The 15109-nt window shown below is 46.6% G+C and overlaps 1 protein-coding gene and 2 long non-coding RNA genes across 4 annotated transcripts; 1 reads left to right on the forward strand and 2 right to left on the reverse strand.

The window, feature by feature from the left end:
- Nucleotides 1-1591: 1591 nt before the first annotated feature.
- LOC136939610 (eukaryotic translation initiation factor 1b-like) lies at nt 1592-4365 on the reverse strand. The gene is made up of 4 exons (XM_067232200.1): nt 4196-4365; nt 2852-3015; nt 2608-2709; nt 1592-2450 (listed from the first exon to the last, which is right to left on the reverse strand). The coding sequence occupies exons 1-4, from the start codon at nt 4224-4226 to the stop codon at nt 2406-2408; spliced, it is 342 nt and encodes a 113-aa protein (XP_067088301.1). The 5' UTR covers nt 4227-4365; the 3' UTR covers nt 1592-2405.
- Nucleotides 4366-8455: 4090 nt separating this feature from the next.
- Nucleotides 8456-14540, reverse strand: LOC136939707 (uncharacterized). Of its 2 annotated transcripts, none has more exons than XR_010875941.1 (4): nt 14410-14540; nt 9803-9998; nt 9538-9704; nt 8456-9382 (listed from the first exon to the last, which is right to left on the reverse strand). It is a non-coding gene; the product is annotated as an uncharacterized lncRNA (long non-coding RNA). The 2 variants fall into 2 exon arrangements; XR_010875947.1 differs by lacking the exon at nt 14410-14540 and adding an exon at nt 14093-14107.
- On the forward strand, nt 14208-14962 carry LOC136939739 (uncharacterized). Its single transcript, XR_010875973.1, has 2 exons — nt 14208-14331; nt 14423-14962. It is a non-coding gene; the product is annotated as an uncharacterized lncRNA (long non-coding RNA).
- Nucleotides 14963-15109: the final 147 nt, after the last annotated feature.

Consider the following 15109-nt stretch of genomic DNA (forward strand, 5'->3'; position numbering starts at 1 on the left):
GAACAAATTTCAGTATCAATCGTATTATAGAATAAATAATGTCACACTGCTGTCGATTTCTCCCTGGTCTTTGACTAGTTTCCCTTTCTGATAATGCCCTAGGCACACACACACACACACACACACACACATACAGTTATCTGAGTGACAGTGGCCTGAGGACACTAACTCATTAGTACGTGTCACACTTTTGTGACAAACTACCTCTCTTCACTGAGAAAGGATAGCGACCAGGAGATGTCTGTTCCGGTCTATGTTGACCACGCAAACACTGAACAGCAGCGCTGGGAGGATACCACCCACAGCTATGGAAACAAGATGTTCCTGAAGTAAACATGACCCAGCTTCATGTACTTCCACAGGTTCTGACAGCAAAGTAAAACTGAGGGGCTATGGACGATTCAAGTTTTCAAAAACAACTGACTAACTGCAGGTAGCAGGATTTTTAAAAATACTTTAACGGGTTTCCTCATGTGAATGTGAATCTCAAAATGCCTTTGGTCCCCGTCCACAGCAAAGCGGTGATCGCTGGGTTGCAACTTGCAGTCAACCGTCATCTGTGCTTTCACAGTGCCCTCTAGTGGTGTGACAGGGCCGCTGCAGCCTCAACCTCTTACGACTCGGGGATGACCTCTGGTGTGACATGGCCCGCCGCAGCCTCTGAACCCCTTACGACTCGGGGATGACCTCTGGTGTGACAGGCCCGCTGCAGCCTCAACCTCTTACGACTCGGGGATGACCTCTGGTGTGACAGGCCCGCTGCAGCCTCAACCTCTTACGACTCGGGGATGACCTCTGGTGTGACAGGGCCGCCGCAGCCTCTGAACCTCTTACGACTCGGGGATGACCTCTGGTGTGACAGGCCCGCTGCAGCCTCAACCTCTTACGATTCGGGGATGACCTCTGGTGTGACAGGCCCGCTGCAGCCTCAACCTCTTACGATTCGGGGATGACCTCTGGTGTGACAGGGCCGCCGCAGCCTCTGAACCTCTTACGACTCGGGGATGACCTCTGGTGTGACATGGCCCGCCGCAGCCTCTGAACCTCTTACGACTCGGGGATGACCTCTGGTGTGACAGGCCCGCTGCAGCCTCAACCTCTTACGATTCGGGGATGACCTCTGGTGTGACAGGCCCGCTGCAGCCTCAACCTCTTACGACTCGGGGATGACCTCTGGTGTGACATGGCCCGCCGCAGCCTCTGAACCTCTTACGACTCGGGGATGACCTCTGGTGTGACTGCGTCAGGAATGAACAGCATGATCAGAAACGTAGAGGATCATCTTACACAGATGGACTAGCTGGCATGGTCACCGTCAACAGGGGCAGCCCAAGATCAGTTACAGCTGGGTGGAGGGACTCAGGATCAACAGGTCAGAACGTCATGTCCCCTGCCTGGTCAGCAGTGTCCCCTACAGTCCCTGTCCTCAATAAAGCACAAACGCCATAAAATATACATGTAAAAAAATATGGCAGGTGTGAACACATCGTTGGGTTCCCTGACACACAGGTAAGTCTGCAGAACGTCCAGCTAAAGAACCCGCTCCTGTGTTCCGCCTGTAGCGGTTCCTTATACTCAAGACACGAGACGATTTCAATTGCAAATATTTATTGAATAAAAGGTGGAATTTGCAAAACAGGACTCTCCCCTCCATTCTCCATGTGAGATATGAGAGCACAGCATCAACTCTCAAATGGCTTTTAGCAACACTGGCATCCCACATTGCTTCATAACACCAGCCTCCTGATAGCTGTGCAACCACATTAGATACGTTGGTCTTTTTCAGGTTAAAGAAAAAAAAATGAAAATATTACAGCATTTAAAAATAAAATGTGCATAAAGTTAATAAAAATGGTTAGGGAAGATGCACAAGCTGGTGGAGAGGTGGAGGTGGATTAACATCGTTGGCCGACTTCAACAACCGTCCTGGACCTGCAGAGGTCTCGACACCGTCCTGGACCTGCAGAGGTCTCGACACCGCCCAAACCCTCGTCTGCCAGCCACAAACACAGCCCTTCCATGACAACAAGGTTCCACAAGTGGCAACTTATTTTATTGAAACGTGTTGTACAAAACAAAAAGAGTTACATGAAACTTGCACCCTTTGTGTGGCACAAGAACTAAAAAGGAAAAATTACCAAGAGGGGTGGGTGGGGGGGGAGGAGGGGGGGTAAAATAAAATCACCACTCATCGCGCATCATTAGTGGAGCTGTGAGTCCAAGTTTGTACAGGACTGCCCCCTGGCAGAGGGGAGGTAAACTGCTAGTAAAGAGTCTCAGATTAGAGGTGGTCATGATGGATGGCTTGAGGCACCGCTGCGGGTCGCAGGGCAGGATGGAGCACGGGCCAGCTTTGCCGTCTGAGGGGTGAGGACGGGGGGGAGGAGGGGGGGCACTGGACGCCTCTAGAACCCGTGGACCTTGAGCTGCTCCTCTTTGGCCAGGCCGATCTGGAGGGGGGAGGGAGGGAGTCAGACAAAAGGCCAATCCACCCCAGTCAGCAGTCACTGCTGTGGTAGCCGCAGTGTTTACAAACACGGGGTGTTTGACAACAGCACAGACGACCGCGTTCAGCCGTAAAAAAAAAAAAAAAAAAAAGAAACCTACCTCAGTCAGGAACTGGCAAATATTTTTGCGCTGGTCTCCCTGCAGCTGAATCACTTCACCATACTCTGGGTGCTCAATCACTGTCCCATTGCAGGCGAATTTCTAACAGACAAAAACACAATCACAAACTTATCCTTCAATATAACACATAACCACCAAAAACTTCCTTAAACTGATAACCAGCAACACATCTGATCAGGTTCTGAAACCCTCCGAAATCGACCATGTTATCATAGCGACGTACCTTCTTGAAGGTCTTGACTAGTTTCTTCTTGTCATAGTCCGCGGCTATGCCCTGGACCGTGGTCAGAGTCTTCCTGCCGTTGCGCTGCTGGATTCTTATGTGGATGTAGTCCTCAGTCCCGGCAGGGAGCCTGTCATCACCCTTGGTTGCATCAGCAAAGGGGTCTGCGCGACAAGGAAACGGTTAATTGACGTCAGATTTTAATGAACTTGAATGTAACCGCCAAAGTTAGTTAATAAAGATGTTGTGGACAATTTCGCTAGCAGGTCTGCGGCAACTCGCTACAATCAAGGCTTAAGACGTTTCGGTTTCCGTTTAATTTCTTACACTGCTCTCGTTCAACACTCCTGTTCCCATTTTTTATTTATTTAACGCTTTGTAAATGGTATTTAATACGTTTAGAGGTCTGGAATTGATGCCATTTATGTATTATTTGAAGCACTTATAATTGTCCTGCTATACAAATAAGCGGAAGCAACCAGCTTGATGACCAAATACGAGAAGCTAGCTAGTCGAAGTCTGTCCTGGCTGGAGAGCGGGGCCTACACCTCGTGAACAACCGGTCTCGACTGGCCTTGTTTAACGTCGATGATTGTGTTCCTGTTGTTGATTGCTAGTTAGCTAGCCTAGCTCACGCTGAGAACGTCCGTAGCTAAAATAGACTACAATCGGAACTCTACTACCTAGATGTGACAAGACGACTCATATTACTGGAGGGATTACAGTACTCAATTTACTTTCGCACTTTCCTTTTGCGATGCAGGGATACATTTATGAGCCAAGGCCACTGACTTGACGGCCTTCTGAATCTGTGGCCATAAGCCATTGATCGACGTGGTTATTCGACGTTAGCTAAAGCTAGCTTGTTGACTGCGTTTTTGGTAGTCTGGCTATTTTACCAAATCAGGAATATCGCTCAAACGTATAGAAAACGAGTCTCCAAGACAGGCTGATGTCGAAATGACGATGAAGACGGGCTAGCCGTGCCAGGTTTCGTAACGAACACTTGGCTCTAGTCCTAGGCAAGTTGGCTAACGACGTCGGCTAAGCTAGCTCTAGCTTTTTCTTGGAGAAAACCTTACCTTCGACTAACAGCAAATCGGTTTAAAATGTGATGTACATTTTTTAAATATAGTAAGTGTCGTTACGGCTGGATGGACTGAAACATCGATACTTAGTTTAGTGCTAGCTCGGGCAGATTAATGAAACGGGAGATCGTTAAAAACGTAACTTTAGCCGGCTACCTCCTGCCCATCCCCCACCTCTTGTGTGCGCTAGCAACTTAGCTAGCAAACACTCGCTAGCTGGAAAGCTAGGCTAGTTGTTGTTTTTTTAAATGCTTACCGAAAGTTTGGAGGTTCTGGATAGCGGACATACGATAAGATTTGCTTTCCTTTCGGACAATAACGGGTTAGCGAGCAACTGGTCTGCAAATTTGAAGTGTATAATAGTCTTTTTGGATCCTCCGGTTTACGGGGCTCTTGGTGGAGCTGGAAAGGGTTTCACAAAATGGAGATTGCGAAGCTCGCAGAGAGGAAAACAACCTTTTATAGCTCCTCCCTGGTTCGGCTTCGATAGTGACGCGCGCCGCACCTACAAATTTCTCAAACTTTACCGGAAAGATTACGTCATTATGAAGTAGCTGAGAACATTTTTTTTTTTTTGCTGTTACCGTAACATCATAACCGATTTGTTGTATTTACACTGGCGCTAAACCGAACGTGTTTTTTATATGAGCACCCTTTTCTCAACCTGGAAAACCTATTTTTAACTACGACTGAATGGACATTTATTTTACTTTAGCTACTTTTAAAGGTCTCTGCTAATTTGAACAGAAATCCATGTGAAACCGTAGGGACCTTGCCAGAGATTATTAGGGGCCATTTAGGAAACAATTCAACTTGTCTTTACTGAAACACATGAAACACATACACATTCACATGAAACGTTCACACACATCCAAACTACTGAAAACTCACATCCACATATGTGAAATGCTCGCATAGACATATGAAAAGCATTCACATGTGAAATGTTCACGTGTACACGCATTCATACTACTGAAAACTTACATACGAAATGGCATTTCAGTATATCCGGAAGTCAGTAGTTTAGCAATTTTACAGAAACAGGAGCAAAATAGCTTTAAGAAACAACAGCACAAACATTTTTTAATACAGGGTGCTAGAGATGGGAAGTAACGAATTACAACTCCTTTGTTACTGTACTTAAGTATATTCTTCTGGTGTCAGTAGGCTACTTTACTTCACTATACATTTTTCTGACAACTTTTTACTTTCACTCCTTAAATTATTTACACACATATCTGTATTTTATACTTCCTAAATGTTAAAGCCAGGCAATTTTTTATGTGAAGTTTTCAATGGTTGAAAAAATACTTTCTAAAAACGTTTAGAAAAAAAAGGCTTCTCTGTTCTCATCTCCCCACTCCTCCTCTGTACTCTCCTTTCACTGTGTATGTGGGGAAAAAAGTTTAGATATTTATTTATTTTTACTTTAGAAAAAATAGTTTTGAAAGCTTGAAAAAATCATTTCAAAAAAATCATTTCACAAAAATAATCCAATAATGCATATTGGATTATATGCATATTTTTTTAGTAATTATAATTGACTCGAGTTTGTTTGAAACAGTTGTGTGGTGAGTTGGCCGTGCCCTGCATGCCATCTACATTTCCAAATGTAACTTCTAGATATTGAAGAATTCCTCTTTGGTCTAGTTTGTTCTGGTGTGAATGATTGATGATTCAAAATTACATAGGGCCTACCAATTCAGTTTTACCCAAGTCTCAACATCCTTGATTTCGAAACGTTTACAAATGAAATATTCCTTTGGTTTGGATTGTTCAATGTAACTGTCTTTACGTCCTTTCCCCTCTGCTCTTCTCCCTGTACACCAACAGCTGCACCTCTAGTCATCCGTCTGTCAAACTTCTGAAGTTTGCGGACGACACCACCCTCATTGGGCTCATCTCTGACGGGGATGAGTCTGACTATAGGTGGGAAGCTGACAACCTGGTGACCTGGTGTAGCCAGAACAACTTGGAGCTCAATGCTCTTAAGACAGTGGAGATGGTTGTGGACTTCAGGAAGAATACAGCCCCACTCATCCCCATCACCCTGTGCGACTCCCCAGTCAACACTGTGGAGTCCTTCCGCTTCCTGGGCACTATCTTCTCCCAGGACCTCAAGTGGGAACTGAACATCAGCTCCCTCACCAAGAAAGTACAACAAAGGATGTACTTTCTACGGCAGCTGAAGAAATTCAACCTGCCAAAGACAATGATGGTGCACTTCTACACTTCAGCCATCATTGAGTCCATCCTCACCTCTTCCATCACCATCTGGTACGCTGCTGCCACTGCCAAGGACAAGAGCAGACTGCAGCGTATCATCCGCACTGCTGAGAAGGTGATCGGCTGCAATCTGCCTACCCTCGAGGACTTGCACACCTCGAGGACCCTGAGGCGTGCGAGGAAAATTGTGGCCGACCCCTCCCACCCTGGTCACTCCCTGTTCCAGCTACTCCCCTCTGGCAGAAGGCTGCGGTCCATCGGGACCAAAACCTCATGCCATTAGAACAGTTTCTTTCCATCCATATTATAAGTCCATATAATGGCAATTCAGTATGCATAAGCCACTTTATCTCAATATCCGATTGCACTATGTTAACCATTCACGCTGCTCATTCTATTCTTATTTTTATATATATTTTATTGTATATTTAAATTGTTGTATTCTTAGATTGTTTAGTTCTTAGAAATAGTTAAACTTTTGTACTTTTACTTAATTTAAGATCTGTATATGTTTAGTGTTTTGCACCTCCCTGCCACAGTAAATTCCGTGTTTGTATAACATACATGGCGAATAAACCGAATTCTGATTCTGATTTAAAACACATTTTCTATGAGGTAAATGAAAGCTGTTGTATGAAGATTCAATTACATGAACGTAATTTGAAATGGTAAAACATACAAATTGGAAAATACCTTTGGAGTGCCTCCTCTGTACAGTAGTACCCTCCTGGTACCCATCCTCTAAACGTTTTCCCAAATAAAAAAGGAAACGTCCCTAACCCTTAATGTGGAATGGATACAACCACACTTGAACACTGTGTAGCCTAAGAACCACAGAAACAGACATGTTAACGTGGTTCATCTTTTCTTTACCGCTCAGAGACAAGTTCTGAAGATCATCTGGGTCGGAACACATCCAAAAGGGGATTAACAACAGTTGAAAGTTAAATACCTGTTCAGGCCTGTATAGGTCAGGCAAGTCTGAAACTGTTTCTGTGTGATATTTAAATGTCACTCCACTAAAGTGAACAAACGTATGCTTGTGTTTGGTATGACCTTTTGAAGCAGCCTTATTTTGCCTCTAGCCACATCGACACAGTATAGCTACACCATAAGCCCTCCACTCTTAAGACGTTTTCCCAAATAATACAGTTCATGTCTGTGGGCTGAGTTTCAACTTGTCTGCACCTGCTTTATAACGTTTTAGAAAAGCAAAACTCAAGCCACTCTTCACAAATGTCTCTACTGGAATGTTAGGGAGTTGACAGCTTGCTAGCATCGGTCTGCAGGTGACATGGCACAATGGCAGATGTTGCGTGTCGGAGGTTTCCTAACAGCTGAAGATAGAAGAAGGGGTCAGTCTTCCAAAAGAGGGAGATATCCTCATGCTTATGGCACCCAGGTCTCAATGGAATACCCACCAAATCCTCTTTTGAGGGACCACGCTTTCTCAGTCATGCCAGTAGATGGGAAGGTGACCTTGCAGGACCTGAATGAACGTCTGGCATCCTATATGGATAAGGTGAGCAAACTTAAACATCTCAGTGTTTTTTAAACGTATTGTATTTTTATTTTTTTACAGTAGCTCTAATACCACACATAAATGTTACAAATCTAAAATGTTACTTTTTTTTTGAAGAATAATTTAGTAATAGGTTTATATTTAAAACTAGGCCTACGTTTGAAAAAGTTGTGGTATCATGGTATTTATTCTTTACTGTAAATTCCATGTGGGGAAGAGATTAGATTTATTTTTATTAGGATATATTTACGTTTACATTTAGTCATTTAGCAGACGCTCTTATCCAGAGCGACTTACAGTAAATACAGGGACATTCCCCCGAGGCAAGTAGGGTGAAGTGCTTTGCCCAAGGACACAACGTCAGTTGGCATGACCGGGAATCGAACTGGCAACCTTCGGATTACTAGCCCGACTCCCTCACCGCTCAGCCAACTGACTCCCGTCTGAAAGATGTGCTGCTCACGTGTATATATCTTGGTGTTTTATGTTGGTGGGAAAAATAAATGTTGTATACTGTCTGCTGTGTAGTGTAGAGTTTACTTGATCTGGTGGAACATCCTATCTGCTGACACATCAAATATATTGCAGAATCCCTGTAGATTGTAGATCCCTATTGTGAAAGCTGCAGGGGCCCCAGGTGCTTACCTGTGTTTTCATCTGAACACGCTGGTTTCAAAGGTCGACTTCACTCTTTGATACTCTTATTATGTTGTGAGAAATTCATCACATTCAACACACTTTCACACGGCATGCAACACAAATAGTTGAAAGGTTGAAGTTGACGCTTTGTGAAAATGTTTATCACGGAACTCTTCTCATACAACACTAATGGACAATTTAAAAAAAATCAAATTCAATCAGGTCAACACTCTGGAAGCAGCCAATCATCAGCTGACCCTGCAGATCAGAGATCATCTGGAGAACAGCTACCCTGCAGACTTCCGAGACCTGGACACCCACCTGAAGGCAGTGGAAGACCTGAAGAAACAGGCATGTTAATGTCGTTTATCCTGGCTTCATGCCTTACAGACCAGGTGATCTGGTTCAGGGGCATATAACTGTTGAAAGTTAAAGAGGGATAGGGTTTAGGTGAATGTAGGTCGGGCAAGTCTGTGCCTGCATCTGTGTGATCTTTAAATGTCACTCGACTCACACGTCAGTGCCTACATTCACTGCATCACTGACAAGGTTATAAACATGTCTGACAATAGTTCAGAACGTATGAGTAATTGGATCTTTCTGTCTCCCTAATCTCCACTCCCAGATCAGTGAGCAGCACATCTTTCACAGCCAGCTCAAACTGCAGACAGTCAATACGGAACGAGAGGCCCATAACTACAACACCAAGTTAGTTCTGTTTGGTCATTAGACGCTTTACATTACAGGTGAACACGTTGCGACTCAAACGTGCTCTACTTTTAAACATACAAACACACACCTTCTATCTCACACACACACGTACACTCTCTACACACTCGCACACACAGTAGCGTCATGCTGTCCTGTGTGGTGTAGATATGAGGAGGAGCACAGGCGCTGGGTGGTTGTGTCTTCGGAGTTGGACTTCCTGCAGAGGCTCCAGGGGGAGCTTCTGTTCTTGAACAGACACCTGCATCTCCAGCTTGACCAACGTGCCGAAGATCTGGATCTCCTCAAGACCGACCACGAAGAGGTGAGGTCACTCTGGAACACGCTCTGTGAAAACCCATTTAAAAAGTCCAAACGATCAGTTTCAGTTGTTCCGGTAACAAATCATCACACAATCCAAAGGATGAACCAGAACGTATTACCAGTACTGCTGGTGTTATACAGTAGACAGGGTTCTCCTGCCTGAGTAAGAGAGTGCTTACTGCGTGTCCATGTTCCTCCAGGTGGTGCAGGAGGTTCTGTCGTGGGTGTCTAAACCCATTGCTGTTGAGATGGACTGTGCTCCTTCAGCAGACCTCACACAGGAACTGGATCATCTCCACACCACATGTCTGGCACTGGTCCAGAAGAACCAGGCGGAGGCTGAAACCTGGTTCCACAGACAGGTGAGAACGTCTGAGATGTTGTTATCTTCACCACCATCAATTCCAAAATAGATATGTGTGTGTGTATTGAAACCTGTCTGACTGTGTCCGTAACCTCGGGCCGTGGTCTGTTCCGTCCGGGTTCCACAGGCAGAACTGTTGAGACACCAAGCGAGTGTCTGTCCAGCGGGCTCCGAGGAGGGCCTGGTAGAGCGGAGGGAGCTGAAGAGAGCCAGGCAGGCCCTGGAGGTCACCCTCCACAAGCAGCAGGCCCAGGTACACAACCCTACTTCACCTATCTTCCACAAGAGGGAGGGACTTTATTGTCATTGTATAGCTCTGCACCCAACAAAATTAGGACCACTTAGGTGCATTTACAGAGAAACAGCAAGGTCAACAAAGGTACTCTCGAACAACAAATCAGGTGGCTGAGCGGTTAGGGAATCGGGCTAGTAATCTGAAGGTTGCCAATATCGTGTTAAACGCACAGACACATATCAGTCTAAAAGTATGGAACACCAAGACAGCGTCGGTCGGACACTGAGCTGTTTCTGTAACGGCTGTTTGGTCCTTCACCTTCCCCTGCTGGACAGAACCAGTCTTTGGAGGCAAATGTGGCCGAAGTGGACGAGCGGTTCGGCCTGTTGCTCGGGCGCTTGCAGCAGTTCTTAGGCTCCTTAGAGGGGGAGCTGCAGCACATGCGTCTGTCTCAAGTACATCAGGCTGCAGACTACCAGATGCTGCTGGACATCAAGACCAGGCTGGAGATGGAGATCGCAGAGTACAGGAGGCTCCTGAACGGGGAGGAAGACAGGTGGGGCGTTCCGTGAATCACTTGTATTTCCTTTCTTCGTCTTTCCTTCGTTCCCTTTCATGCAAAATGTTGACGATGTTAATTAATGTAAAATTGTCAAAGACAAAACAATAACACCACTGTCCTCAACAGAACCTTGACCTTCACCTGCAAGGCTGAAGCCCCTAATCTCTGTCTAACGAGTAGCCAAGGTGCCCTCATGAACAACGTTCTGGCTGACCCGAGCGGCCTTGTTTATGCAGAGGCCAGGGGCAGGGCGACCTCCAGCGGGTTCGGAGGTCAAAGACAGGCGGAGGCCAGCAGGGAGCGCGTCAGCAGTCACGTGATGGAGACGCAGATGGTGGAGCCGTCTCGTTCCAGGCCAGGCGTGGTCCCCCAAGTCCCTCTGAGGGACGCCCGCAGCACAAGCATGGGAAGCAGACACATGGCCGTGGGTGACAACCAGGACACTCGAGAGCTGCACAAACATCCCAACGTTGTGTCTCTTAAGCCGGTGAGCCTGGACACAGACGGGACTAAGGTGCTTCACACCACAACCACTGATGGCTGCCTTGAAGCTCCCTCGATCAGTTTGAAGAGAGATAATCAGAGCAGCCGCATGAACGATAAACAAATCAATTTAGCTCGAGGTTCAATGCAGGCTAGCACTGTCGAGACCAGAGAAGCATGCAGCACTGAGAGTGTTGTCAATATAAACATACTATCACCTAAGACCAAAGCTGGTAGTGTGACTCATATCAGCAACACAGTGCACGGCTCGCAGGACGATCCCACTCATCTGCATAGTGATGCTCACCTGCAGGTTGGGGAAGCAGTAATTGAGGTCATCAGTTCATGGAGTGTGAGTCCATGGAGCTCTGTGGAGACTGTGAAGGTGGAGAGGAAGGGGGGGAGTGTTGAGCCTTCAGATGCCAGTGCTGATACTGGGGTTCTAGGCAGTGCTGACGTGGCCAGTGATGTACAGAACAAGCAGGTCGTATCAGGGGAAGGAAACGGGGATGTCAAGGAGGAAGTAATGTTCACGTGTAGAGATGATGGAGGGAGTCACATCAATGTGGATGTCCAGGACTTAAGTCCTGAACGAGGAGGTCTGTGTGTTGCAGAAAGGGTTGTTCAGTTGACCAGTGTAGAACATGGTGACCAGATGACCAGTGCAGAACATGGTGACCAGGTGACCAGTGTAGAACTTGGTGGTAAAGTGACCAGTGTAGAACAAAGTGAACACGTGACCAGTGTAGAACATGTTGACCAGGTGACCATTGTAGAACATGGTGGTAAAGTGACCAGTGTAGAACAAAGTGACCAGGTGACCATTGTAGAACATGATGACCAGATGACTAGTGTAGAACATGGTGACCAGGTGATCAGTGTAGAACTTGGTTACCAGGTGACCAGTGTAGAACATGTTGACCAGGTGACCAGTGTAGAACTTGGTTACCAGGTGACCAGTGTAGAACATGGTGGTGAAGTTACCAGTGTAGAACATGGTGGTGAAGTGACCAGTGTAGAACATGGTGACCAGGTGACCAGTGTAGAACATGGTGGTGAAGTGACCAGTGTAGAACAAAGTGACAAGATGACCAGTGTAGAACTTGGTTACCAGGTGACCATTATAGAACATGATGACCAGGTGACCAGTGTAGAACATGGTGACCAGGTGACCAGTGTAGACCATGTGACCAGTGTAGAGGATGGTGATGAAGTGACCGGTGTAGAGCATGGTTACCAGGTGACCATTGTAGAACATGATGACCAGGTGACCAGTGTAGAACATGGTGACCAGGTGATCAGTGTAGAACTTGGCTACCAGGTGACCAGTGTAGAACATGTTGACCAGGTGACCAGTGTAGAACATGGTGGTGAAGTGACCAGCGTAGAACATGGTGACCAGGTGACCAGTGTAGAACATGGTGACCAGGTGACTAGTGTAGAACTTGGTTACCAGGTGACCAGTGTAGAACATGGTGGTAAAGTGACCAGTGTAGAACAAAGTGACCAGGTGACCAGTGTAGAACATGGTGACCAGGTGACCATTGTAGAACATGGTGGTAAAGTGACCATTGTAGAACATGGTGACCAGGTGACCAGCGTAGAACATGGTGGTGAAGTGACCATTGTAGAACATGGTGGTAAAGTGACCAGCGTAGAACATGGTGACCAGGTGACCAGCGTAGAACATGGTGGTGAAGTGACCATTGTAGAACATGGTGGTAAAGTGACCAGCGTAGAACATGGTGACCAGGTGACCAGCGTAGAACATGGTGGTGAAGTGACCATTGTAGAACATGGTGGTAAAGTGACCAGCGTAGAACATGGTGACCAGGTGACCAGCGTAGAACATGGTGGTGAAGTGACCATTGTAGAACATGGTGGTAAAGTGACCAGCGTAGAACATGGTGACCAGGTGACCAGCGTAGAACATGGTGACCAGGTGACCAACGTAGAACATGGTGAAAAAACGTCTGGAAAACAAAAGGAAGAACAGCAACACCATTTGGAGAACAGAGGCAAAGCAAGCGCAGCAGAAAAGACAGCTCAGGTGGAAAATAAAGTTGAGCTAGTCTGTCAGGGTGCTGATGCGGTCACTGTAACTGACAGGAGCAGCGCTGTGACACCTGCACAGGAGAACGGAGCTCTAGTAAGCATCACAGGAAGTAAGCTGACACGGAGTGGGGCTGTGATAGTAACAGAATCTGAGCGTCAAAGTCATATTAGTAACAAGGAACCCGTGTTACAAGTACAGAGTGTCGACGGTAGAGTTTCCATCACAAGCTTAGCTGACGGCAGCAACACTGAGAGCCCCAGCGGTCTGGGTGTGGAGGCAGAGGGGACAGGAGGCCAGAGAACTGTCACCTTCACTACTGATCACGTTAAGCGTGGGGGCAGTGCAAAAACAGGAGGAGTTGTGCATAGCACAGCCAGTAGGAAATCTAGAATGAGTAGTGCTACCAGTGGAGGCATGCTAAGTAGTTCAGGTAGTGGAGGCAGGATAAGTCGTTCCGCTAGTGGAGGCATGCTAAGTAGTTCCGCTAGTGGAGGCATGCTAAGTAGTTCCGCTAGTGGAGGCATGCTAAGTCGTTCCGCTAGTGGAGGCATGCTAAGTAGTTCCGCTAGTGGAGGCATGCTAAGTCGTTCCGCTAGTGGAGGCATGCTAAGTAGTTCCGCTAGTGGAGGCATGCTAAGTCGTTCCGCTAGTGGAGGCATGCTAAGTAGCTCTGCTGGAGCTGAGGCAGAAAGTGAAGATTGTCAGGGCACCAGGGGAAGAGCGGGTCGCATCAACAGGGAGGGGAGCGGAGAATGGATGGTGTATGGCATGAGCACAGGAAGCAGTGCAGGAAGTGGAGGGAGACTGAGTTCTACAGGAAGTGGAGGGAGACTGAGTACTGCAGGAAGTGCAGGCAGGCTGAGTACTGCAGGAAGTGCAGGGAGACTGAGTTCTACAGGAAGTGCAGGGAGACTAAGTACTGCAGGAAGTGCAGGGAGACTGAGTCCTGCAGGAAGTGTAGGGAGACTGAGTCCTGCAGGAAGTGGAGGCAGGCTGAACTCTACAGGAAGTACAGGAAGGATGAGCATGGGTACCTCTGGACGGATGAGTGTTGGAGGGGGAGGGATGGTGAGCGGAGGAGCCGGGGTAGGTAAGACAGGAAGTGGGAGTGGCTGCAGGGTCATCTCCAGCAGCTCCAGTGGGGTGATCATCCGCAGCACCGGCAGTGGAAGCGGAACAAGCAGGGAGCGTATCAGTGTGTGCAAGATGGCCGTCATGAAGATGAACGCGGCAGGGAAGGGGAGGAGTCAGGAGAGTCCTAAGGAAGTATTGGGTGAGTGTGTCTGAATGTCAGAGGACGAGTTTCCACTCAGAAGCCACGTTCTTTTCTGTGTCACTGTTATTAGTTTACCTTTCGTCCACAGGTTCAGATCCTCGTATCCAGAAGTGGATGAACACGATGGTCGGGGATCCAGTGGAAGACAATGACTTCCTCCATGTTACGTAATCTGCAATGATCAACTTGCACTGTTCTACTTGCTAAATTCAAATAGTTTTACGTTGTTATAGTCCTGGGATTTATAGGGTAATTATATACTGTGTGTGTAATCAAAAAATAGTACTCAGTACTGATTTTAAGACTAGCCTACTGTGCAAGATTAATAAGATATGTCTTACGGATCATACATTTTTTAAGAGGCTGCTAAATGGTAAATCTTGTTGTTTGCAGTGGTTTATCACTAGTGTGAGTAAAGGGAGATTTCAGTATTCACGCTGTTTCTAACTTTTCTGCTGAGCAATGTGCATCTTCCAACTTTCAATGAAGGTGTGACTCTACATGTAGACAGAAGGTGGCAGTATGCACAAAGGTCGTTGTATTTGTTTGTTGGCTGTCGAAAGAGTTCACTTCACTATTTACTACAAATCTAAAATAATAAAAGTAAAATTGATTTATTGATCTTCAACCAGCCAAGAGTCTATTTTCATTCATTACATCGAAAGTTAATCTTTCATGAACTGCTAATGTCTTATTGTTGTAGAGGGAAGTTTAGCCGGGGACAGGAAACACAGGCACAGTCTCTCTCACACACACACACGCACACGCGCACGCA

The sequence above is a fragment of the Osmerus mordax genome, chromosome 3 (genome assembly GCF_038355195.1).
Source record: "Osmerus mordax isolate fOsmMor3 chromosome 3, fOsmMor3.pri, whole genome shotgun sequence".
Lineage (NCBI taxonomy): Eukaryota > Metazoa > Chordata > Actinopteri > Osmeriformes > Osmeridae > Osmerus > Osmerus mordax.